Below are 25,047 nucleotides of genomic sequence, written 5' to 3' on the forward strand. Positions count from 1 at the left end.
TTAATGAAAGGGTTTTACCTACCAAAGAACCATCACACACACACACACACACTCTGAAATAGAATTCAGATCAGCATATTCAACAGAGTGAACTGAACACGTGGACTTGACATCTTTATTATACATCCTTTTATTTCAACCTGTCCCACTTGCTTCCTGTCCCTGGTCCAGACTCTGACTGACAGTTACATGGAAAAAACAGTTCTGTCTGGATGATGTATTTATGTACGAGTGTGTGTGATCTAATGAATCCAGCACCCGCACACAATCCTGCCTGCAGACCCACATGTATACACGCATAAGCACATGTGCACCAGGGCTGCAACTATTTTCATATCAGTCAATCTATTTATTCATTTGAGTAACAAATCATATGTTTAGTATAAAATGTTTGGCAATCATAACTTGCTAAAGCCCAAGGTGACATTGTCAGACTCTTTGTTCTCAACAATTTACCCAGAAAAAAATGGCAAATTTCCATAATGATGTAACTCAAAGAGTTTAGTGTAGTATGTGAACATTTCATTAAAGTCTGCTGTTCATGTTAATGCCTGGAACAGTGCCCTCATGTCACCGACAGAATCACAACAGAATCTCACACAAGTGAAAATGAATTTTCAGCTGCTTCTTCTTCCTTCGATCAGAAAATTGTTTTATGTCTTTTGTTGTTTGTTTTTTTCATAATTCACCCTAGACTAAGTACAAGACTCTTGAAGAACCGTGAAGGGTTAAACGTCCAGTGTTCCGAAGCCCTCCATTTCCTTCTTCCTCTATGAAGCCCACAGCTGTTCTTTAATGTTCCAGTATCTTTTTTTTTTTTTTTTAATTAGAAGTTGAGGTTTTGGCATTTCCAGCATGAGCAGAGCTCCCTGATGAGATGTGGCTCCACCGAGTTACGTTAAACTGTCTCCTAAGAGTACTGCACATTCAAGGTTAAGTGTCTCAGACAATAGTGGACAGGAGAATGCAGGTCTCTCCTCTGATTGTGTTGTTTTGCTTAAAAGCTGTGCTGGTGAGTCAGCGGTGAAGTATTAGCTTCTGGCACGACATGACATCATGAGGCACTGTCTCTTTGATAAGAGAGAAATCTTATGAGAGGAGCAGGACAAATTAAAAAAAAATCTTATGAGAGGAGCTCTTTTAAATTACTGAAAAGGAAAAAAAGTCCACTTGTCACAGTGAAATAAATGCAGTTCTTTGTTCTATTCACAATCAGACTTGATTCACAGGGAAATAGAAAGAATACATGGGGAATCAAAAAAAAAAAGAGTAGCTCAGAGGTGTAGAAGCTCAGAGGTGTAGAACTAGCAAGGTAATGAAGTAACATGACAAAATGACAAAATGTAAAAATACCTGCATTCTCTGCAGATTTTGTTTAACTATTTTTATAACAATTATGAAGAATATATCACACATCTTAAATAATAAAAAATGTTCATATGTTGCTCATCATGTCCCATTTTGCCTGCATCAGCTACACTGGTGAGTCTATACTGCCATCTACTGGCTGACACCAACACCGACATCTGACCAGCTTCAGGTATATCAGGTTCTCTGGCCTGCCAAAAAGTACTTAAGCTCAGTTACCATGGTTACTACTTGTCATGAGAAGAAACAAAACAAATGACAGATACACTAGTGGGTTCAGGTTTATTACTAATTCTCAGTAATAAAAAAGAAATACATAATTTGTTTTTAAACATGGCTTACAGGTCCACAAACTTTTTTTTTTTTTAAACGAAACAAAGTCATTGCATTTTTTTTGTAAAAGTGTAACAAAGATTTAAAACACAGTAAAAAAAAGCCTTCATCTCATTTACTTAAATTAATGTTTCAATTTGGCAGATGATAAAATACAGGCTGACCTGCCAGATACAGCTGTTTATTTTTAAAAAAAAAATTAGGCCAGTTTCGTCCCTTGTGTGTAATCGCAGCATGATGAATGTGAAGTTAAGACAAACTGCAAATAAAAGATCAACCATAAATACATACGTGTGTTTGAAATGAATTTGAATGCTGAGATGATGAGAGGAGTTCATAACCAGGAAGATAAGATAACACTTAGCAAATGTGTAAACTGGGAACATTTTCTGGTCATACATGCCTCTAAAATATGTGACTTTTAATATCTTTCTCCTTAAACAAGTCGAAATAACTCACATGATAACAGATTGAATCTTTCGGGAGGGTTTGAGGAGATGGATATTAACATATCTTTGGACAGTGCCACAGTTACCATATCAATACGAGAATATATTGGGATACTGGTGCTACACTGGTGCCAAATATTGCTAGTTTTCATTAAAAGTGTTTGTGTGTGTGTGTGTGTGTGTGTGTGTGTTAAAAAGGCCATTAAGCGAAGACTCTTCCTCTCAGTTGTCAAATTCTGTTTAACTGACTTGCAGTTTACAAATGTACTTCCTGTTTCTTTGCATATTTGGAGACATATTTGTCTTCTTCGGTTACACAGACGTGGTGATCATTGATCAGTTGTGATCGTGACTTCAACAGTGATGACAGATGAATTCAAAACAAGGGAGTTGAATTTCTCTGATTCAGATCAAAATAGCGCCGCCAAGCTGCTGTGGCAGTCACATTCTTTACATCATAAACAATCGAGAGGAACATGATGACTCTTAAAACAAGAGCCTGTGGGTGGATTTCCCATGAAAAAATGCTGACCAAGCACAGAATTGCCATAATCCCTTACTAAAGTCATATATACACTTGTGGAAAAAAAATATAGAAAGGACATGTAATACAATATTACACTCTACACATCATACACAAACTTAACTTCACTTCAAGCTACTGGTTAGCAGTCGGACACACCCGAGCAAACTGCGACGTGTTTTTGTGATGCTGATGAATCGCGAGGGTGGAGGAGGTGGAGGGGGGTGTTGGTGGTGTTGGCGGTGGGTGTAAACGGAGGTTAATATCAGGGCCGCACAGTACGAGGAGCTGATGACAGAAGCCTCTACCACAGCAGCCCTGCCCTGCTCAGCCTGGGGGCCTCGCCTCGTCTCCACCCTCTGCACCACAAATACCAGCTGCAGGATCAGAGAGTGGGATTAATCCCTATGAGCGTCAACCAAGCACCCACCCACACCCTCTCATCTCCCACTCATCTATGTGCCCCAGAGTCAGAAGATGCTCCGGCTCTCAGCTCGCCAAATGTTACTAAAGTGCTCTCTCTATTCTATTTTAAGGGCTTCATTGAGGTCAGCCAAGGAAAACAAAACAAGACAAAAACTCTTCTCAGACATTTGCATCATATCAAACTGTAAAATTATCCCTTCCACCATCACATAAAAATCAATAAAAATGTCAATAATAAGACAATGGTAACTTGTGAACTACGTCCAACAAGTGTGTCAAGTTTGATAGAGAAGTGTGTATTTTTGTGTGTGTTTTGTGGTGGTGGTGATTGGGGGGGGGGGGGGGGGGGGGCATACGGGGCGTGAGAAATCGGCACAGCTGTCAAGGCAGGAGAAGCTGGAATGGTGGAGACAGCTGTCTTAATTTGTGTGAGTGTACATAAGAATGTGAGATGGGTAGAGAGAGGGAAAGAGTCCATCCATCTGTGAGTGGTGTGAAGCTGCTTCTGTCTGCAGCTCAGTACTTTGGTACTTTGGTATAATCCTCCTGGACGACACTCTTGCACAGACACATGGAGAGGATCATCCCCAGGAGCTGCAAGGAAAAGAGTTGACAACTAAGTTTTCACAGTTGAAACCCACATACTGTATATCCAAAAACACAACTGCATCTATCTATCTATCTATATCTATATCTATTTATTTATTTTCTTTCTACATGTATCATGAAAGTTGACCTGAAAATCAGCATCAGTGTTATTACTATTCATCTGTTGATTGTAATCTCATTTAATTACATCACCTGTCACATATGGTTCTCAAGTGTTTCTGAGAATGAGGAGGATTTTTAAATGTACTGAAATTACTCCTACACTGCAGTCAACATGTGTACTGGGGGTGTAAAAAGACATCATTATGTGTTTCTGGTCAATCCCAAAAATGATCTGTTTTCCAAAGTGTTCTCTTTTTCTTTTTACTTAACAGTTTTCATGAACTGCTGCTAAAATGATTATTTGGTTTGGTTTTATTCAGGCTTCTATTGTCGTGTTCAAGAAATATTAGAGAATTTTTGATACATCACCATGACTGAAATGGCTTAGAGTATTAAGTGTACTGGGTACATGGTATCTGTATGTGTGGGTTTCACATGTTACATTTAGCTTTCTGCCGCTGAGCAGCAACAGGCCACATATTTGTATCTGGATAATATGTGAGCATCTGGACATTCAAATCTTCAATATTATTGTCAATGCTTCTCTGGGAACTTATTTGAACACATATGCATCCCTACTCTGCATGGATGTATGCAGCTTTAAAAAGGCCTGAGTTACTGAGGTGACCAAGTCTGGCAAAAAAGCAGCTTGGTGGTTTTCCGGGTCTCGGTTTAAAAACACACTATATGCTAGTTTTCATATTTTGCAGGAACACTCTGACTCTTACAAAGTCAATAGAATCTATGCCAACATAAATTAGATCACTGTTACAGGCAACAGAATGTGAAAAAAACGGTTTCCAAAATGCACAATGCACGACCATTTGGTGAACCCAAAAAGTTATTGTGCATCCCTCGTGGAGGTCCCGACCCCCAGTGTGAGATCCACTGGTCTATCAAATGCAAGGACATCGCTTCATCAGCTGGCTTGTATTGTCCTAGCATAAATCAAAAACCAAACATTATCCAGAGAAGAATGCTTTGCTAGAGAAGGACTTGAATTAGTTCCAAGTTATCAAAACAGAAGCCCTCCCTTGTTGTGTTTAAAGAAATGCATTGTTCAGACCTGGTTGCTGCACTCGCTCCTCTCCATACTCCATGAGGTTACATGATTCAATTGAGAAAAAATGCGCTGCAAAATCCACAGTCTTGTGCTTTCTTGCAACCAGCTGAAGCTTATATGTGGTTGGGGGATGCAGCTGTGGTTCCTGGTAGTTAGGTGTTGCTGCTGTGACACTTAATGAACTCAAACAGTTCAATCCTTGTTATTTCACCATCTGAATTTAGATTAGAACTATTTGCATGACTGAATTATTGTAGATTCGACTCGTTTCTTCCAGTGTAGTCGCATGTCTTACAGGCAGGATACAAAGGAAGAATATTTACAGTTAACAGCAACTTGCTTCAAATGTCCTGTGAGTATTATATTAAGATAGACTTAAGTACAGAGAGGGAGAGATACCTCCACGACTGCCACGCCGACACAGATTCCCAGAATAACTCCACAGTTTTCCAGCAGCCATTTCTCCACGCTGGTCATACAGCCCTGAAGGAGAGAACAGGAAAGGAAGCAAAAGAAAAAAAGAATGAGTTTGAGAAAGACAGAAAGAGGCCAACATGCAGAGGGGAGATGAATGACTGTGATCCAAGCCGGACATGAGCAGAGCCTTTTTCAAAACAGGACTGTGGTCTTTGGACGAAGTCACTGAGAGGAAGAACAACACGGCTTAGCTGGGCTTACAAAAAGGAGAGAGAGAGTGTTAACGTTTCTGAAACATGTCGACCAAACAACAGCACCATGTGGCTTTTAGTGGTTTTTAAACAAATCACAGACCACAAAAATACCTCAGGTGTGGGCTTTTACTGTGCTGATTAAGTGTGACCATAGCGCCATGTTGAGCTGGCAGCCGGAGTGACACAACACTAGACAAACTGACTTGAGTAATGAGGGAAGGTGTGAGGTCACTCTGAACAATGCAGGTGTACTGTAGCAATGTTCACCAGCCAGAGGCACGTAACCCTGATCACGGTCCTGACATGGAACTGTCAAAATAAATGTTCAAATGATGTTGGACAAGGCAGCAAAATGATTCTGAAATGTGTGTATTGAAAGAATCCTGCTGAATCACTGCCAATTAGAACTCCCAGCAGATTATCAACAAAAAACTCAAAAATTGGCAGAGTAAAATCCTGGATGGAGAGAGAAAAGAGGTGCAGCTGCTCTACATGGCACTCTCTCACAAAGAAACAGTGGTAAGGATTAATTCCCAATTACACTGTGTACGCTAAACAAGATACATCACTGCAATCTAAACACTAACACTAATCTAATAATAGTTCCAAAGTCAGCTTTCATACTTTACACTGGGATCGGGACTGAAATTTGACTGTGCTGGGTAAATGCCTGCTGGCTAATGATCACCAACCACTTTCAAACTTACAATAACAGTCATCTAGATGTCATGCAAGGGTTATTTCCTTGTGTTGTTTAAAATACAGATTATTAACACCAACACTAAATATTTGAAACGTCTTTTTTTGCAGTAGTGGTATGATACTCTTCCTTGCACTGTCGTCTTTCTAACAGTAAGTTGACCTGCCTGCATCCTACAGAGTCACGCCAACATAGCTCCGCCTCCTTTCACTGGGTGGATTCAAAAGATTGAATGTGGGTTGTTGTTGATATTTCATTTGTTACAATACATGGTTGGTTAGAATTAAATAGTAAGAAGTACCGTTTCATAGACAGGTAAGTCTGTAGACAGGTGCTCACACAGGCCCTCAACCTTGATGTCAGTGCCAGGTAGAGACTCATTGCGACAGGAGCATGAGTAGAGGTTCTGGGTGCTGTTCTTGATAAGAAAGTTCTCTGACCAGTTGCCTGGAGAAGTCCACCCACAGCATTTCATCTAATTGAGTGAAAGAAATGAAAGGTTTGAGTTGAGAGAACAGAGAGTTCTGGTCATTCAGGACAAAGACATATTTCTCTTGTCATATTCAACAACTGAATTAATAATAATCCAGTCACCTCCAGTGCGTTGGCATGATGGCAGCAAATTTAAAAACCAAAGCTCTATGCATGGCTTTACACACTGGCAAGGAAGAGAAATCTTCCACTTGTACTGAAGGTTAAGAGTTACATTCACGAAAGGATCTCCTGCCATAAAGATAAATAAAATTGTTTCTTTAAGTGTCCCTTCAGACAACAAATATGGCCAAATGTCATGAATTTGTGCTCGGTGACAATAAGCTGGCACTGCTCTTTATTCAGCATATTTTCTTGTGACAATATTGACAGTGCACGCCAAGCACTAAAGACAGCACTTAATCTAGGTCACTCCTATTCATTTTCAGCACTATAACTAGGTAGGGGAAATACATATTCATCCATAACACTATTTGGTCAGTGTGATTACTAAACAAGTGATGTGATGTGATGTGATGTCATCTCACCGTCCTCTGGATGTAGTCCCAGGTGTGCTCTGTGGTCTTGTTCTGGCCTGTATAGTTGATGATCATGCCCTTTATGATGTTGGACATCTCATATTTCAACTAAAAACAAAGACAGAATATGTTACACAAAGGTTCTCAAACATTTTTAGTCAAGGATACAAATATTATGACATGTAGGCCATCAAAACAGTCGTTTGTCCACATATAAATTAGTCTTTGGTGGTAAAGAGACAGAAAACAAACACACCCACAGTTTTTAGCAAAGATTTACAAGCAGTATCTGATCTTTATGTTTTATAAGGCAACATCTTGGACAGTGAAGAGTCATATCCGCTAGAAAAATTTAACTTTGTGGGTGCTTAGCGTCGAAGACCACAGAGCAGCAGCAGCAATGTAGCTTCTGAACTCTTTCGTAGAGGACAGCCTCACGCTATTCTGGGAAAAGGCACCACCCTGCCCTGTGGTAAGCCTTAAACACAAGGAGCATGTTAAAGCTCCAGAGATACATAAACACATGCGTGCGTGCGTGCGCACGCGCGCACACACACACACACACACACACACACAAACATACATGCTAGAAGGCAGCTGGAACAGCAGCAAAGTCCTGGGAGGGAATTGAAATGTGCAGAAAATGAAACCTATCTAAGGAGTGTGGAGTGTTTAAACACAACACTCCCTTCACACACTGTGCAAACACATGTGATGTTGGTTCTTTAATTGGAGGCTGATTCTATTATCCCTTTGACCTGCTATTAACCAGAGAAGCTTTTAAGGGAATGAACTATTCCTCATCTTGATGAGGACTCATTTTATGGTGTACTTAGTCGCTGCCATTAGAAAGATGACCTGAAGCTCTACAGTTAAGATTCTTGTGACATTTGGCACCTGCTTCTTCTACAGGTCATTATAGGTCCCTCACCTTTTACAGGCCTTTATGATCAAACTGGTACTTTATTGTTTTTGATGTTTTTTGTTCATGGGTGCTTCATGGGTCCTTCATATGTGTTTTGTTGTGACCTGTTTTTAATTTTCACTTAAGCATTTATTTTATTCAGCAAGTACCACAGATATAGGAAGCATTTCTTTCAAAGGAGGCCTGGCCGAGTTCGCAGACAAACAATAGAAAAACTAAGCAAAGAAATTAAACTTCCTATGTGGCTTTTCTCTACTGAGGGTATGCATGTAGTGTTTTAATCATTACAATTTTGTGTGTTCAAGAAAAAGATCCAAACAAAAAAAATTCTTTGGTGAGTTGATTAGCCCGCCTGTAGGGGGCACTGTGTCATCAAAGACTTGTCTTACAAGAGAGTCTGTACCTGAGGTAATAATTACTGTATTTATGTTGCATTGTTAGACCTTTTCTGTTTAAAATGTCAGCATATGAAAGCAATTTAAGTAACAAATTTTTTTGAACCCACACTCAAACAAAAACCAAGGGGAACTGAAATGACAAAAAAAGTGTTTTACTTCCTCTACATTTGGACAGGCCACCTGCTTCATATGACTGTGTAACAACATCCAATGTCACATCAGAAAAACCCCTAAACTCCTGTCACTTTCTATTTGTTGAACTATTAACTGTATTTCATCACATGAAGCAGGGGGCTCCCTATCAGGTTTAGCTGAGACTTAAATGCACAGCAAGTCACAGCTGCTACACGGGAGCAAGCACAAATACCCAGCAGCCACGACTGTGTCAATAGTGGGGAAGGTGGCGGAGGTGAGAGGGCAAAAGAAATAAGGGTCAAGATGGCAAAATTAGGACAGAGAGAAAAAACAGAAATGACTGAAAAGAAGAAAATGCAAGAAAGCAGGGGAGGAAACCCAAGTTCATGTTACTATCTTACCCGATCTCTCTGGAAGTAAATGAGAACTCCAGCAGTCACCTGGGCAATAAGAATGAGCAGGAGGCAGGTGAAGTACTGTGGACAAAAAAGGGAAAGTTCATCTTAAGATACATTCATACATGCTAGCATTATTTTAGCAAACCACGATTCCCCCCAAATAAAAAAAAATCATTCATATTGGCTATAAAACAAGAAAATGACTTTCATATTAAGAAGAAAGAAAATAAACAAACACAAAAGCCCAGCAAGGAACTCTCCTTCGCAGAAATGTACATCTTTTATTTTCAACTGTATCTAATCTGCGTGCAGAAATGCATCTTGAACATAATCTCCGAAGCCTTGTGCTGCATGTGGCTGTGTGAACAGGGGCCTGTGCCAGCTGGTTACTGTCACTGGGAGAAGTAGGTCATGGCAGTTCTTCAGTTAACCTCTAGCAGGTTTAACCCTCTGGAGGTCGTGCACCCATCCCCACTCTTGTTGTACCCCCTGCATCTCCCTGGCTTTATCCCTGTGATCCCTCCCTCCCCTTTTCTAAGTCCACACATGCTGCGACCCCCAAGCTCTCACATAAGGCGTAATGTGAAAGGATTTTACTGTCTACAGGAATCTGTCGTGTGCTCTTAACTATAAAGTAAAAAGAATGAACATGAAAAACATAGCTAATTTAAGATTTATATTACAAAGTATATATTTGGTAGTTTTTTTTGTTCAAGTCAGCTGTCAAAGATGACAGGAAATGAGGGAAGGGTAAGATGGAGAACAACATGTGAAAAAGATCGAAGCGAAGTAAAATCTGGTCAACTGGACGTAAGTTTATCTTGAAGACGTTTCACCTCTCATCCGAGAGGCTTCTTCAGTTCTAGTGAAGAGTGTGGAAACTCCAGCTTATAAACCTATGTGGGAGTGGTCAGTGCTCTTGTGGTGGAAACGACCCTCCCGAGAACTCACCTGGCCTCCCCAAACGACAGTCGTTGTGAGGTGTCAGGGAGTTTCAGGGGTGGTCGTTAGGGAGTTTCACCGACCACTCAGATGCTAATGGGCTGTGCTGGCAGCAGCCGTTCCACATGGGTCTTTCAGCTGAGCTCTTTGGGGAAGTTTTGAAAGGACTTGGTTGTAAATAGGTGAAAGGAAATGTCGCAGTCCACCTCCTCTGTTCAAAGATGGTTTCTCTATCTTGACGTGGATGGCTTCTTTAACTCCTCTTTCAAACCATCTGTCCTCTCTGTCAAGGATTTGGACATGATCACCTGGAAGGAGTGGCTTTCTTCCTTGAGGTGGAGGAAAACCGCTGAGTCCTGTCCTCCAGAGTTGGCTCTTCTATGTTGGGCCATGCGCTTGTTGAGGGGCTGTTTGGTTTCCCCTATGTAGAGATCCGTGCAGGCCTCACTGCATCTGACAGCGTATACCAGATTGCTTTTCTGGCTGTGAGGGGTGGGATCTTTGGGGTGAACCAGTCTTTGTCTCAGAGTGTTGTCTGGTTTAAAAGACACAGGGATGCGGTGCTTGTTATAGATTCTCCTTAATTTCTCAGAAACCCCTGCCACATAGGGGATCACTATGTTTTTTTCTCCTGCCTTCTTCATCTTCCCTCCTCCTGGAGCTCTCCTCCTTTCTGGACCTGGTAGAGGATTTTACAAAAGGTCCAGTCTGGGAAGCCACAAGTTTTAAGTGCTCTTTTCAGATGCTGCTGTTCTTTTTTCCGGCCTTGGACGTCTCCGCTCGGTGTTGCAGCGTCCTGATGACACCTAACTTGTGCTCCAGAGGATGGTGAGAGTCAAAAAGCAAGTATTGGTCAGTGTGGGTGGGTTTCCTGTACACATCCACCTTCAGTCTCCTGTCCTCTTGAACGTAGACGTCGCAGTCCAAAAAGGGCAGATGGTTGTCTTTCACATCCTCTCTGGTGAACTTGATGTTGTCGTCTACCGAGTTGATGTGTGCTGTAAACGGTTGTACCTCCTGAACCTTGATCTTCACCCAGGTGTCATCAACGCATCGGAACCAGTGGGTGGGGGAGGGTCCACTGAAGGAAGTCAGGGCCCTCTGTTCCACCTCTTCCATGTATAGGTTGGCCACGATAGGAGATACGGGAGAACCCATGGCACAGCCGTGTTTTTGCCTGAAAACCTTCCCTCTGTACTGGAAGTAAGTTGTGTTCAGGCAAAGGTCCAAAAGTTGGCAGATTTGGTCCGGATTGAGGTTGGTCCTGTTGCTGAGGGTGTTGTCCAGCTGTAGGCGTTTCCTCATTGTTTCCACAGTCTCCACGGTAGGGACGCAGGTGAACAAGGAGGTCACATCGTAGGACACCATGGTCTCATCTGGGTCCAGCTTGAGTTCTCTAACCTTGTTCACGAAGTCCATGGAATTCTGGACGTGGTGGGGGGTTTTCCCTACCAAGGGGGCTAAGATGGTGGCGACGTGTTTGGTGGTGATGTACGTCACGGAGTTTATGCTGCTGACAATGGGTCGGAGCGGGGCACCTTCCTTGTGGATTTTGGGGAGGTTGTAAATCCGTGGAACTGCGTCTCCGGGGTACAGGCAGTGATACTCCAAGCGGTTGATGATTTCCCCCTTTTGCAGCTTCTGTAGGTGTTCCACCACTTTCTTCTTATAGCTGCTGGTGGGGTCGCGTTTTAAGGTCTCATATGTGTGAATGTCACTGAGAAGAGAACTGATCTTGTCCTGTTAGTCAGTTGTGTCAAGGACCACTGTGCATCTTCCTTTGTCAGCCGGAAGGATGGCAATGTTTTCATCTTTGCTCAGTGCATTCAGGGCCTTCCTTTCCTGGATCGAGAAGTTGGCAGAGGGGACCTTCGCTTCAGAGAGGGCCGCTGTGACCTTGAGTTGTTGTTCGTCTGCTTCTGTGGTGGAGAGGTTGTTCTCCTTGATGGCGGATTCTGTGGCAGTGATGAGGTCCACCGTCGGGAGATGTTTCGGGGTGACAGCAAAGTTCATTCCTTTTGCAAGGACGCGTTTCTCAGGACTGGTGAGCTCCCTGTTGGATAAGTTCCTTATCCACCTGTCCTGTGAGTCCGCTGGGGTTGGGCCTTCTGCTTCTCGTTCCCGGTCGAGGCGAGACTGGAGGCGAGCGAATTTCCTTTTCTGCCTCTCCTTGCTCTTCTGATGTTGAGATAGTTGGGCTGTCCCAGCGAAGGAGGTGACCTTGTCCAAGATGGCGGGTGGCAGAAATGGCGATAACTCTTGATTAAGGTGATCTAGCTTGCTCTTTAGTCCCTCGACGGTGAAATGGACCTGTCTCACTCTCTCGTTGAGAAGCAGATTTTGGGCCCGTTCCAAAATCTTGCTGGCCCTGTGGCCCCTCACGGTGGATCCTAGTATTAGGCCACCGACCACTCAGATGCTAATGGGCTGTGCTGGCAGCAGCCGTTCCACATGGGTCTTTCAGCTGAGCTCTTTGGGGAAGCTTTGAAAGGACTTTACATATGTTGTCAACACTTCTGTAGTTCTGAAACTTGAATGAAACTGAGCAATAGCATGTTAGTGTTACAGCTCCAAGTGAATATAAATCCTTACAAGACCCAACAGACAACGGATTTCATAGATGGCTCCGATGCATCCAAAGAAGCCCATGGCCATTGTCAAGGAACCAACTCCGATGAGGATATAGGAAGCCACTTTCACTGTGTCTGATGATTCCTCTGCAGAAAGAAACAAAGGGAGAGTTTAACAAACAAAAAGGGAACATGTCAAATGTTTCACACAGTTAGCATTCAAATACTTTTCCCGCAACTGATTATGCAAATAGGCAGGCAGAAAGAGTTGGACCAAGACAAGTGGATGTGTAGTGAGATTAATCGATTACTCTCTTTGGTATGTACAAGAGAAATCCAGGCAGAGGGACATGGAGAGTGAGATGGAAAATGGGCAGTTTTGAGAGGAGATAAACTGTAACCATTAAGTTGCCATGTGTTATCAGGGCTGAAGAAGCCTCAGAGACTGCACATGAAGCCAAAATCGGAGGCCTGTGAAATCACTCCAGCTCCTGAAGATTCCAGGGCCAAGCGAACCAGCCAGCACATTCAGATAACTCATTTCAAACCATTTGTGACAAAGTTGGAAGACATGAGAGCGGCTCATCCATCGCTGCACTATTATCCATGCCATGCAATGTTGCATCTTTGCTAGCTCGCTGGAATACTGAACAGACAAACTTAGTTTAAATTCCCCTCTCATATTAGCAGCTGATGCCTTCTGCAGCTGTGATCACATGGAGTAAATACAGTAGAAGATTTTAAATGAAAATTATCAGACCCGAAATCCCATCAACAGTTCTATGCTAGACTTAGCATGGCGAACATCAGTCTGCCCATAAATTTGAATTAGACAACTTTACTTATTCGCTCATGACTTATCTGGTCAAGGCAGGAGACGTACGAGTGTAAATGCATATGGCTGTATTGTTTACTTGTATTTCATCAGAGTTTATATTTTTTTTCTCAACCTTTATTTATACGTAGTATAGCTCATGACCACATTATGATGTGCATTACCAAAGGATTCAGGCTGGAACAGACCATGAGACATTGCAATTACATGGTAAGTATCATAACAGGACAACCTGTTCTACAAGTAATGAACTCCAATATTTTATCCTCCTCATATTGTGCACATGTGGAAAGACCTGACACAATGCACCTCAGATGAAACTTTTACCTTAAATATCACTACAGAACGGAAAATATACAAACACACACAGAAACACATGAATGCATTTAAGAAGCTACATGAGTTACCAGAACAGCACATGTTCTGGTAGACTGGGAATAATTGAAAGGTAAAAGTACTGGGGCTAACACGTGTACAGTGTTTATGTGGCTACAGGGTAGTATTTAAAAGGAGGCAGACAAGTACACTGTATGGTCTGTATCCAGCACTGCAGCAACAACATTTTTTCGATCTTCTTCATGCACATGCGCACACCAGTGTTTGCACAAACAACAGATGATACTTCAAAACAAGAAATACCAGGAGAATTTGGAGAGTTGTATGAAATGCTTAAAGCTAAATGGTAACAGAGCTTCAGTCAAAATAAACTGCATTCCTGAATGCAAGCGACTGCAAAGGCTCTAGCTGGTGGCATAAAAGGTCAATTTCATGAGCAGAACTAACTGGTCTCAATGTTTGTTGAAAAGAGCAGGTCTATTTTATTTCACCGTTGTTTGCAGCAGTAAATCAGTATAAGACAGGTTGAGTTAGTACAGATTAAGAGCCAACATGCTATGATTGAGTGTGGGAACTAAAAATTGTAACAGATGTTTGTGGGTCTCCCTGCAGGCCAGTGCTTCAATAAGCACTTGATCTAATAAAAACTCTGTTATAGGAAATGTTATGTAATTTATCTTTAAAACTAGTTCTCTAAGATAATTATCTTTGATGCATTTTTCTAATATTTCCTGATGAGTTATCACAATGCATCAGTTCTTTAGACGGACCATTTCCTGTTACATCACACTGAATCAGCTGCAAAAAAAAATAGCATTATCTGAATATACAAGGGGACTTTGACATTTGAGCAGCAATGTCTGTTCTGACTTTGTGAAAAGAAAAACTTGGGAAAATTTTAAAAAGTATTTCCTCTCTAGCCCTCTGCCAGGTGAATCAATGCCGCAGGGCAAAAATACTTTTCAGACTTCCTGCTGTTAAGTTAGCATTTGTCTTCTTCTGTGGTCATACTAAAGCACACCATTCTCCTTAAGTCAGCATTTGTTCGCCTGGTTAATGCACTGTTCCGTCATGTATTATGGCACTTTTCCATGTAGGTCTCTTCGAAAATGTGGTTTCCACGGAAATTTCCATTTAAAGAGACAAGAATTATGGTGCCTTGCTGAGGGAGGGAGGATTATTTGGTATAGCTGGTCCTCCTATAAATATTCAGCTTGTATACAGCTGGAGAAATGTAATCGTTGACCTTATGTGCAAATTTAAAATGTAAACATCAGTGGACCAACTTTACGCTGCATTTATACACTTAAACAGCCCTAAGAAAAATAATTATCCAATTTCTTTCCAAACTTCTTTTTGATGATAAGTTGGAAAGCCTCAGAGAGGAACTATTTCCAAACTGAGTCTGATGCACTCTCTGGCTTGCAGACCTTCTTGCCAAGGATGACTTCTGTATAAACATAAGGAAAGCTGTGTTTTGGCGAGTGCCAGCAAGATAAACTCAAGACATCACATCAATGAGGCAAAGAGTGCAGACACAGAAGGGTGAACTGAACACTGAGGAGTAAATTCTTTTTCACTGGAAAAAAGAGGCCTGAAACCAAACCAAAGTTCCCTTGCCTGTAGTCATTGGAACAGCTGCAGAGGCCTCTATTAATACAACACATAAAGAATGGAAACTGAAAACACAGAGATCCTGTTTATGGCCAGCCAATGGTACAACATCTGAGGAGAACGCAGAGAATCAATAAACAGAGCTGCCTGCAGCTTGGGTTTTGTTCCTGTGTGGACAGTGGCAAGATATTTCCAGTCAGGTTAGTAATGCAAGGATTTGGGAGGGAGCTGAGGCTGGTGGATCTTGAGTTCAGCAAATAAAAATACATGGGGGAGAGGTTATCAAGCCCCATATAGGAGGGGATGTCCTTAGGGCATGAGGGAAGCGGGATCACTGCTATCTCTGGAGGAACAGCTGGATTATCAGAACAATAGCACTGGGTCTGGAAGGGATGATAGATACTCTCCTGCCTTTTATACTCTGGATGCCTGCGCTGGAGATAAGCAAACTCGGCTCGATAATGACCCCGCAGAGATTCCTCTCTGTACAGTTACCTCTGGAGCTGAAATAGGAGTCAGAGGAAGGACGAGACTCTAGTCTGCCTAGTTATGAACACAAGGTCAATTCTAGTTGGTCTTTTTTTCAATACCCCAGCCTTTTCGTAATTCATTAGTCAAGGCAGTGCCTTCCTTGATTTCTTTATCCCTTTGTTTTGAGTTTGAGGTGCGGAAATGGAGAAAGTTGTCCAAGTTGATCATAAACATATCTCCCTGTCACTCATTGAAAGACATGCTGTTTTTCATTTTCAACATATTTTGCAACAAATTGTCAAAATATAAACTGAAAAAAATTCTTCCATATAGACTGGTGTTGGTAAAAACTTCCCCCCTGCTCTCGGCAACAATCCATCTGGAGTGAACACACTGAAAGCATTTATGAAGAGATTTACGAGTTTCCATCCATAGTTCCCCGTTCTTTTCAGGAAAGGCTGGAACTGAGTGTCATTATGCTTTCTCTTCATTGTTGTCAATGACATAGCCGATTACTTTACCTCTTGAAGCATAATGCAGTGCTCTTATTATGCAAGGACTACAAATAGATGAGTGACAACATCTGTGAGCAATATCTGTGACTCCGTGGAGTTGAGTGAATTGGCAGGTTCAAAGTACAAGTCAGTGGAAACTGGGGGGAAATAAGCTGCGATTTTTTAACATGAGATAAAATGACTTGAGATGTCATGATAATTGTTAGCCTGTCACCTCTCTTGACTAGCTTATTCTCCTTATTAGTGTCTATTTGCACAAGATGTTTTTTTGGAGTTGTTAAGGAAGTTGTGTTTCATTTTTGATTTAAGTAGGGATGAGCATTCCTCTGTGGTTCCTCTGGGATGAATCCTATAGTGGAATATCAACATATGCTGCACAGAGTAGCCTAGAGGTTTCAGGATTCCATATGTTAAAACTCTCCAGTCAGCTGAGCTGACATGGGTCAAATGTGCTGAATGTTTGCAGACTAGAGTATTATCTCCTTGGGACGTGGCAAAGGGACAGCGCACGAATGCCTGTTTGTTTGTGTGTGTGTGTGTGTGTGAGAATATGACAACACTTACGTAGAACAGCGATGAAACTCTGGTTATCGAAGAGAACCCACAGTCCAAAGCCCATGATCAATGCTCCAAAGACCTGTGAAGGAGAAAAAGAGAGGAGTTAGACAGTATGTCCTGTATCATAATCAAATACTCTCAATGATAGTGTGTTTTAAACAGATGCTTTACTTTGGTTCCTCTTATTGTCACATCTGGGATGAATCCAATTCAAACTATTCTCTGGGTGTTTCTATCTGCCTCTTTTCTCTTTCTCTTTGTCTCACAACACTTTACAGAAGGAGAGGGGATAATTAATCAAGAAAACCACCCTGCTGTTTATCTCAAATTTAACAGCCAATCAGCCACAATGGCTTTACATTTCTAGCTTCCGCAATGCCAACAGGAACCGAGTGATACTATAGGACCCCGACGGCAACCAACTGACCAACCCTCCTTTTGCAAGTTTAAGCTGTGGTGTGTAGAGCTCTGCACTGGAATTGAGCTTACGTGACAGACAGACGAGCTGCAAAACTCACAAGCCCTAGATTTGTTTTGCTAAAACACGCAAGCCCTAGATTTGTTTTGCTAAAAACACGCAAGCCCTAGATTTGTTTTTCAGCACATCTGTTGATTTGTCTGGAAGTATGGTTTGCTCACTGCACAGCACTGTACCAGTACACTACCCGTACAGAAACCTAGGTAAGGTAGAACCTTTGGTGGTGTAACAGAAGTCACTGCCTGAGAAACATCAACAATGCCACTGAATGACTGTATAAATACTATATAAGATCAGGGTCATGCACCACTATCGGACATTTTTGACAAGGACTTATTGTACTATTGTTTTAAACACGTTGGGGAAATGCTTAGCAGCCTATTATTTCTGATCTACATTGTTTGGCGTGTCTAATTTAAAGAAACACTGCAATTCACCATGACGTCTTTATGGAAGAGGACCTGCTATCTATGTACAGTCGATACGACGTTCATCCCAAGCTAACGAAAACTGAACACCTTGTTTCAGGTGATCATATATACAGTAGATGAAAAAATAATCATGAATATTTGACTCCATTTCTGCTGCTAGGTCTCCCTAAATGTGACACACTGGTCCTTTAGGTTAGGACAGTATTGAGGACAATCAGCATTTTGAGGAATTTTGGTGCTTGTTTCTGAAGGCAAAAGAAAATAACTGGTTTTACTTCTTGTACCCTTGTAATGAGGTTACGAAGTTCAGAACTTCTGTTTAATTAGGAGCTCCCTTGTTTAGAAGTTGTGGGGCACTGCAGTGGGGGCAAAATCCAGAAATGAGTGCCTCTGTTGCACCCCCACACCTTCCCTATCCCACAACAGTAATTAGAGCTCTGGTTAATAGGTGTTCATTTCGAGGGACTATTGAGCTCCCAGCAGTCATCATTAGCCCACCACTTCCTGGCTCCCCCTAGCCTCAACTAGTCTAACCTGTCCAAATGGACAAACACTGACACAGACACACACGCTTCCAATTAGACACCAGTCACTGTTCACATCAAAAGGCCTGTCTCTGGATTACAGCTGCAGACTCATTGGAAAAGTCTGGACATCCTCGCAGAGACAGTTTTAAGAGTCTAGGTTTTTTTTTTTTTTTATCAATGCCTGGACTTCATGTTGTGGCCAGTGTGAGAGAAGTAGCAATAAACTATAATAAACCATCTGTGGCTCAGTTGTGGCTGTGCTAAGGTACTCTATAAAGTCCCTACCCCGGGCAGAGACATTTCCATAAGCATCTCTAATGAGGTCTGGCCCTGGTGGACAATTATTCACAAAATGATAAAAGGCATCAGGTGTCTCTTAATGTCTGATTCAGCCTGAGGAGGAAAAAGCATGCATCCAAAAGCTAAACAAAGTTGCGGAGAAAGGTGAAGTTAGGTGACACAGTTTTAACAGTGTACACATTTGATATGCGGTTATTGCAGCAAAGAAATGATTACTTACGAAGAAGAGGAGGTTGAAGAGGAACAGAAAGTACTTGGTGACTGTGATGCATCCTTTCCCCATAGCTGCAATCCTGAAGGACAGAAGAAAACAGAATCTTTCAACTAACCTTTGCAGAACCATGTAGGTGTGACATAAAAAGAGAAACAGAGATGGACAAAAAGCCAAAATTAAAAAGGGAGCTCGCCTTGAAAAGATCTTGCTTTCTATCTAAGTGAGTTACAAAGTGAAACCAAAAGAGAATCTGCACAGTTTTGTTGTTCATTGAAAACAGCTCTAATCCTCAAAGCAACATGAGCTTCTTTCATTTTCAGCAGGCACATCTCTCCAGTTTTAACAGCCAAACCTGCTCTAATCCCTACAGACAATAATTGGTCTGTTGTGTAAGAAATTGGGTCTTCTGACAGTTTTGTATGCTTCGCAGAGCCGACTTGTTAACAAATATAGTTTTATGCTTGACAAACGAGCTGGTGAGAAAGATTGTAGGGAAGACCGACAAAGTGGTGAGTGGTGAAGTCATGATGACTGTGTAGAGACGACAGCTCTAAGCTATAAATATGCATATGGACACAGACTATGTATGTAAGGAGGTGGAAGGGTTCTGGTTTTCGTTTGTTGTCTGAGTAGTAATCATATTTGAGCACAATTTGTTTCAATGCAACAGCCAGTACCGAGAGAGTTGGCTGAACTGGATTCACACAACCCATATGCCATCTGATTTAGCTTTAAGTTCATCTGCACTCATATCATATTTGTATAACCTTCCAGCAATAAACACTGCCTGTCTCTCAAGTGCAATTTCATATCACAAGTTGTCTATCAACTATTTAAAAGCAAAAGTAAAAGGAAAGGAAGACAGCTGGGATAATTGCTGGCTTCACTTAATTGACCACATCGACCTTTTGGGAAAAAGGTTTATTTGCGTCCTTCCCAGAGCCAGACAGGAAGATACAAAACCTTCTCTCCTGTGTATGTGGGGAGCTGAGACCTACACAGATCAGCTGACAGCTAGTTAGCTTAGCACAATGAACAGTGGTGGATTGGCTGTGTAGCACAACTGCATTAAAAGCCCCCAAATACACTTTTCTCCAAAACTGTCTTTGTCTACACAGACATTCACACTAAAATGATGTAAAACTGTTAATGTTGTAATTTTAGAATCAGATACAAAGGCAGATCTACTTTCCTAACTGGCTGCAGTGATTTAATGCAGCACCTAAAATAAAACCCTGATTGACAACTTGAGGAGCTGCTGCAATAACCAACTCTTTGAGAGAGGATGATAAAGATTACTGCAAGAAAAACCAACATCCTGAGCATACACAGAGGAGGAACTACAGGTTTTGGAAGGTGAGCAGGGAAGACTGTGGTACGCTACCCAGCCCATCCAATACCATTCACTGCACAAAGTTAACTGGGGATCAAGAGTGGGTCTCAGCTCGGCACACCCTGAGGAGAGAAGTATATCAATCTCCATGCGCTGCTCAGGGGAGAACAGCCTGTAAATGTTATTCCCAAAAAGTCCCTTTAAAGCCCAAACAGCTTGCCCCCCAATGGTGTTCATTAGATGGGTTCCAAGCTGTTGTTCTCACAGGCAGATAGAAACTTAACCGATCTTCAAATCTATTATTGGCAGCAACAATCTTGGCTTGAAGAAGTGTTTGACTTGACTAAAACAAAAACAAAAAAAAAAACATGTAACCACCACACTGAAATACAGTCAGCAGGTCTGGCTGGTGCTTTACAACTACGGCAAGTTGGGAACTGGAGCTGACAATTTTGGTTAGGCCATGTTGCAGTGACATCTGCTTTACAATTGGTTTACCTCTCCCTCATCTGTAGTCAAGGTTGTGATTCATAATGATCTATACATGAGTGTGCAAGCCCACATATCTCACTTCTCTATGAGTGAGATTTTCCTTTGAGAAACAGCTGGAGGCCAGACGAGCACCACACATACAGTCGGGACACTCCGTGAAGCTCCCTGGCAGCATGAGTCAGACAGTGCTCCACAAATCCAAAGAAAATATTTAGCACAACTTGACCTTTCTCTTTGCTGGGAACACTGAAAATATAACTGGCCATTGTGGTTACTTGAGGAGTCTGAACATACCTTTTTAAAGACAACTTCCCATGTATCAGATGACAAGATTTCTTTTTCACATCCAAACTGTAGGTTCCGTCAAAATGGTGTATTTATTTTTGTTTTAAAGAAAAATTACACTGCTTAATTTTTGTGTTGTTGGTCTTTCTTTTTACCTAGACAGTCATTGTATTTTCACACGTCAGGTTGTTTGTTGTTTGTCAAGTATACGCCAAGGAAGAACCCATTCAATTTTGAGCCAGGGAGGGATCATGCCACCTCACACCAATATCTTATTTTCTGTTAAAATCTGATTTCAAACACATTAAGTGTATGAACACCAAAATAAACTGTGTTGACCCGGGATAATTGAAGGTCGATTACATTTGCTCAAGCAAATTGTTAATTGACAGATGATGCACAAAAAGGAGCTCGCCAAACATTAACCACCCACAAGGAAACAACGGCCATGGCTTTGGTTCCTGCTACAGTTCTATTCCTGCTACGGTTCTATTCCTGCTACTATGTAAACCTTAAAAAAAAAAGGAATCGTGGGGGGAGCTACAGTTACTTTAGTCATTTCTTGACAGAAACTGCTTGTTGGAAAATATACAAATAAGTTTCCTTGGCCATGGGAACCACACCAGTGTCCAGCTGTGATGGCATGATATTGTTGACCAGTGTTACGGTTGAATCTGTATGTTGCTATGGCTAACTGATTAATGAGATTATCTGATCTGGTCTGCAGCACACATGCCAGAAGATATACAGCAATCTTTTAGTTAACACTCATCTCAGCTTCGGTTCATCTTTCCTGTAAGGCTGGGTAAAAATAAAGAACAAGTTAAAGAATCTGGTACTGGCCTCACAAAAAAGGTTAAAATGGTACAAAAAATTCACCGTGCTATAATAATGTCAGAAATGGCGAAAGTACTGCCATTAAAGGAAGAAAACTGATGTTTTTCATGGTTGACAAAATCCCTTGATACAAAATTTCATCATTTGGAAAGTTTTCCAGTTGAAAATAGGGGCTGAGAAGGAAAGGAGACACACAGCCTTGTTTTTCCATCAGTAAGAAAATGTACATGATATGATAACTTTAGACCCCTAACAGGATAAGTGGAAGAAAATGGATGGATGGATGGATAACTTTAGATTGTTGTATTACAGTAAACATGAAACCAAATCAACACTTTGTTGTTCTTTTCATCTAATCCTCTCCAACTGAATTCATCAATCTGTAGGATGACACATTTTTGGGATTTACTAAGTAATTGGCACTGCTGGGGACACTCACTTGCTGTTTGAAGTCAACAAATGTAACGACCAAGAAAGTTACGTCATTCTGTTTATTTTCCACCTCAGACATTCTTGGCTTGGATATCGAAAATAGCTTTTTAATAGACCTTTAAATGTGATCACCTAAATAGCAACACAAGTTGATGTTTACAAAAATGAGCTGTGCACAAAGCCCAAACCACTCAACAGAGTTACCCCAGCAAAGTAGATAATCCGTAAAGGAGATTGTCGGTCTTTGTGTCTAGATGGTGAGCAGCAGTGTAGATTAAAACAGGGCTTAGTTATGACTACCAATGTTTGTTGATGAAGCCGCAGCCATGTGAAAACAATCCTCAACAATGACTCAGTCCTACTTATTATAATAAACAACAAATGAAATAGGCCAACAGGCCAAGCCTAATTCACTCTGAAGCTACCAAATGACCATATTGAGTTTAACAGACATGCCAATACTAATACACAATTTTGCATAACATCCATGCAAGCTCACAAACTGTGGGGTCATTTTACGGCATTATTTTTTTTTTCCTAAAACAACCCAAGTAAACTCTATCACAATGGACCCCAACCCTTGAAGTGAAATCCATTCCAAAGAAAAATAGAGCCTGTAAAGTGCAAAGGAAATCTGAAGCCGAGCCAAACAGCTATTCTGAACAACCCCATTGTGACTCTAAACGACAGCTTTCTCACAACGAAAGACAATACACGCCGACTGATACAGGAGTGGGGAAAAAGCTTTTTGAGGGGGCTTAATTTGAGAAACCCACGGAAAGGAAATGACTCAACTGCAGAAAACTGCAAATGAATCACCTGATGATGAAATTTGGTGACCTCATGCAGGTTTTTAGTTTCTATTTCACATTTCTGACCCCGTCATGTGCAGACCATGTCAAATATGCACTGAAAGATGTGTTAAGATATGCGCGGAAATGTCACCATTGTTACGACTGCATGAGTGGCAGATGGAATCAACTGAGTCCATAATGGACACACCACGGATCCACTACAACCCATAAAAGTCAGGCATTGTGCCATCCTCCATCTACCACCATATGACCCACTTAAACATCTGTGGGGGCATCGCTCTGGCATGGACCTGCCTGCACCACCCCGGTTCTAAAGCCTTTAATGCCATACCAGAGGAAAGCTTAAACATCTGTGACGACGACATACTTATCACTGCACACTACACACAGACTGTAGCTCATTATAGTCTTCTGCGCACAGCATTACCAGGCATATATGCAGTGGAAACGGTAATAACACAGCATTCATAAAAGCATGGATTTGTGATGATTTCATAACCGGACAGGTGTTTGTGTGTGTGTGTGTGAGGTCATACCCAAGACACACACACACAAAGTCACAACAATAACAAAAGTTGTGCAAGAAAAAAAACAGGGTTTAAAGGCAGGAGGTTGGCATCACATTTGCACGTCTAAATCAGCACTCACCACATGAAAAGCGATTAAAAAAATGCCATTTAATTAACATCTAAAAACAAACTCTTTAAACAATCAGTGCAACCGGCAGTACATGGCCTCTTTCACTTCTATCTTGAGGCTGCAGTGTCCTCCTACACGCCACCAAGTAACCCATAACCCTAGCCAAACCGAAATTCTTACATATTAGCAAATGAAAATCTGCTGAGTTGAAGCAGTTAAAACTAAATTATTAGCTGAGAAAGTTTGAGAGTTTTTCTTGCTAAATTTGACGTGACTGCAGAGGTATGAACATCTGCTAGTGAACCACAATATTGCAAAAAAAAGGAAAGAAAAAAACTCCCCTATGAATGCAGACGGGGCTGTAAAAGTGCTGTCGCAAATGGAGATTACCTCAGAGGTGCATGTGAAAACAAGGGTTTTGGACGATACAACGTCACACAATTTAAAAAAACAAACTTCTTTTGCTGCCATTTTCCAGATTATCTATTCCAATGGATGACCTGGGGGTTCGGGATTCTACGAATTATCAGATTGCACTTTAAGAGTGATAGTTTATTTACGACACTCATTCTTGATGAACGACACAAAAATAACCAATTCTAAACCCTAATCAACATGCATGCCATGTAAAATAGTTCAAGGGTTGAAGAGGACAACAAACAAATACACGAGCCGAGGCAGTAATTTCGCTTCTTAGCTTCTCTAACACGTAACAATGACTAAATAAGAATTCATAAGGGACTTAACGTACTTTTACAGTTTAGGAACCTCTCACACGCTACGTGAAGTGACAACGTGGGCTCAACGAATGAGGGTAGGTTTATTCCCATGACCTTTATCTGTAAACGCTAACCTAAAGGGCTTAGACTTTCAATAAAAAAACGGTTAACTTTATAAATATGTGCCGTAAATTCATACGTGACACAAAAATGCCTTCAATCTTGCGCTGTACCGGTCGAAAGTGAGACGAGGGGTAAAAAGTTTTAAAAATCAGAGGGAGAGTGGGAGAGAGAGATGGCGTCGTCTAACGTTACGACTTTATTGCTAATGTTAGCGCAACAAAAACAATGAAAGACACTTACTTGGTTCTTCTTTATCAGGAGGAACAGTTGGACGAGACGGCAACGAAACTCTTCTGTGTGTGTACGCGTGTGTGTGTGTGTGTGTGTACACCAGCTTTAGTAACGTGTTAGTTAGTGAGAAACGAGGTGTGTGTCTGGGGAAGGGTTCACACACCCCCGTGCGGTAGAGACGGTTATTTTTTAACCCTCTCGTTCATCTTTGACCACAAGCAAGGCTTCAGTTCCTCGCTC

The 25,047-nt window shown here is 41.5% G+C and overlaps 1 protein-coding gene across 1 annotated transcript; it reads right to left on the minus strand.

Annotated features, from left to right (window-relative positions):
* Positions 1-1,631: 1,631 nt before the first annotated feature.
* cd82b (CD82 molecule b) lies at positions 1,632-24,978 on the minus strand. The gene is made up of 9 exons (XM_086209293.1): positions 24,817-24,978; positions 18,908-18,980; positions 16,958-17,030; positions 12,645-12,769; positions 9,114-9,188; positions 7,264-7,362; positions 6,546-6,719; positions 5,273-5,356; positions 1,632-3,693 (listed from the first exon to the last, which is right to left on the minus strand). Exons 2-9 carry the CDS (start codon positions 18,968-18,970, stop codon positions 3,616-3,618), a joined length of 771 nt encoding a protein of 256 aa, XP_086065419.1. The 5' UTR covers positions 18,971-18,980; positions 24,817-24,978; the 3' UTR covers positions 1,632-3,615.
* Positions 24,979-25,047: the final 69 nt, after the last annotated feature.

This window comes from Aulostomus chinensis, chromosome 7, assembly GCF_037954235.1.
Source record: "Aulostomus chinensis isolate RoL2024-O1b breed Wild chromosome 7, RoL_Achi_v1.0, whole genome shotgun sequence".
Classification (NCBI taxonomy): Eukaryota; Metazoa; Chordata; class Actinopteri; order Syngnathiformes; family Aulostomidae; genus Aulostomus; species Aulostomus chinensis.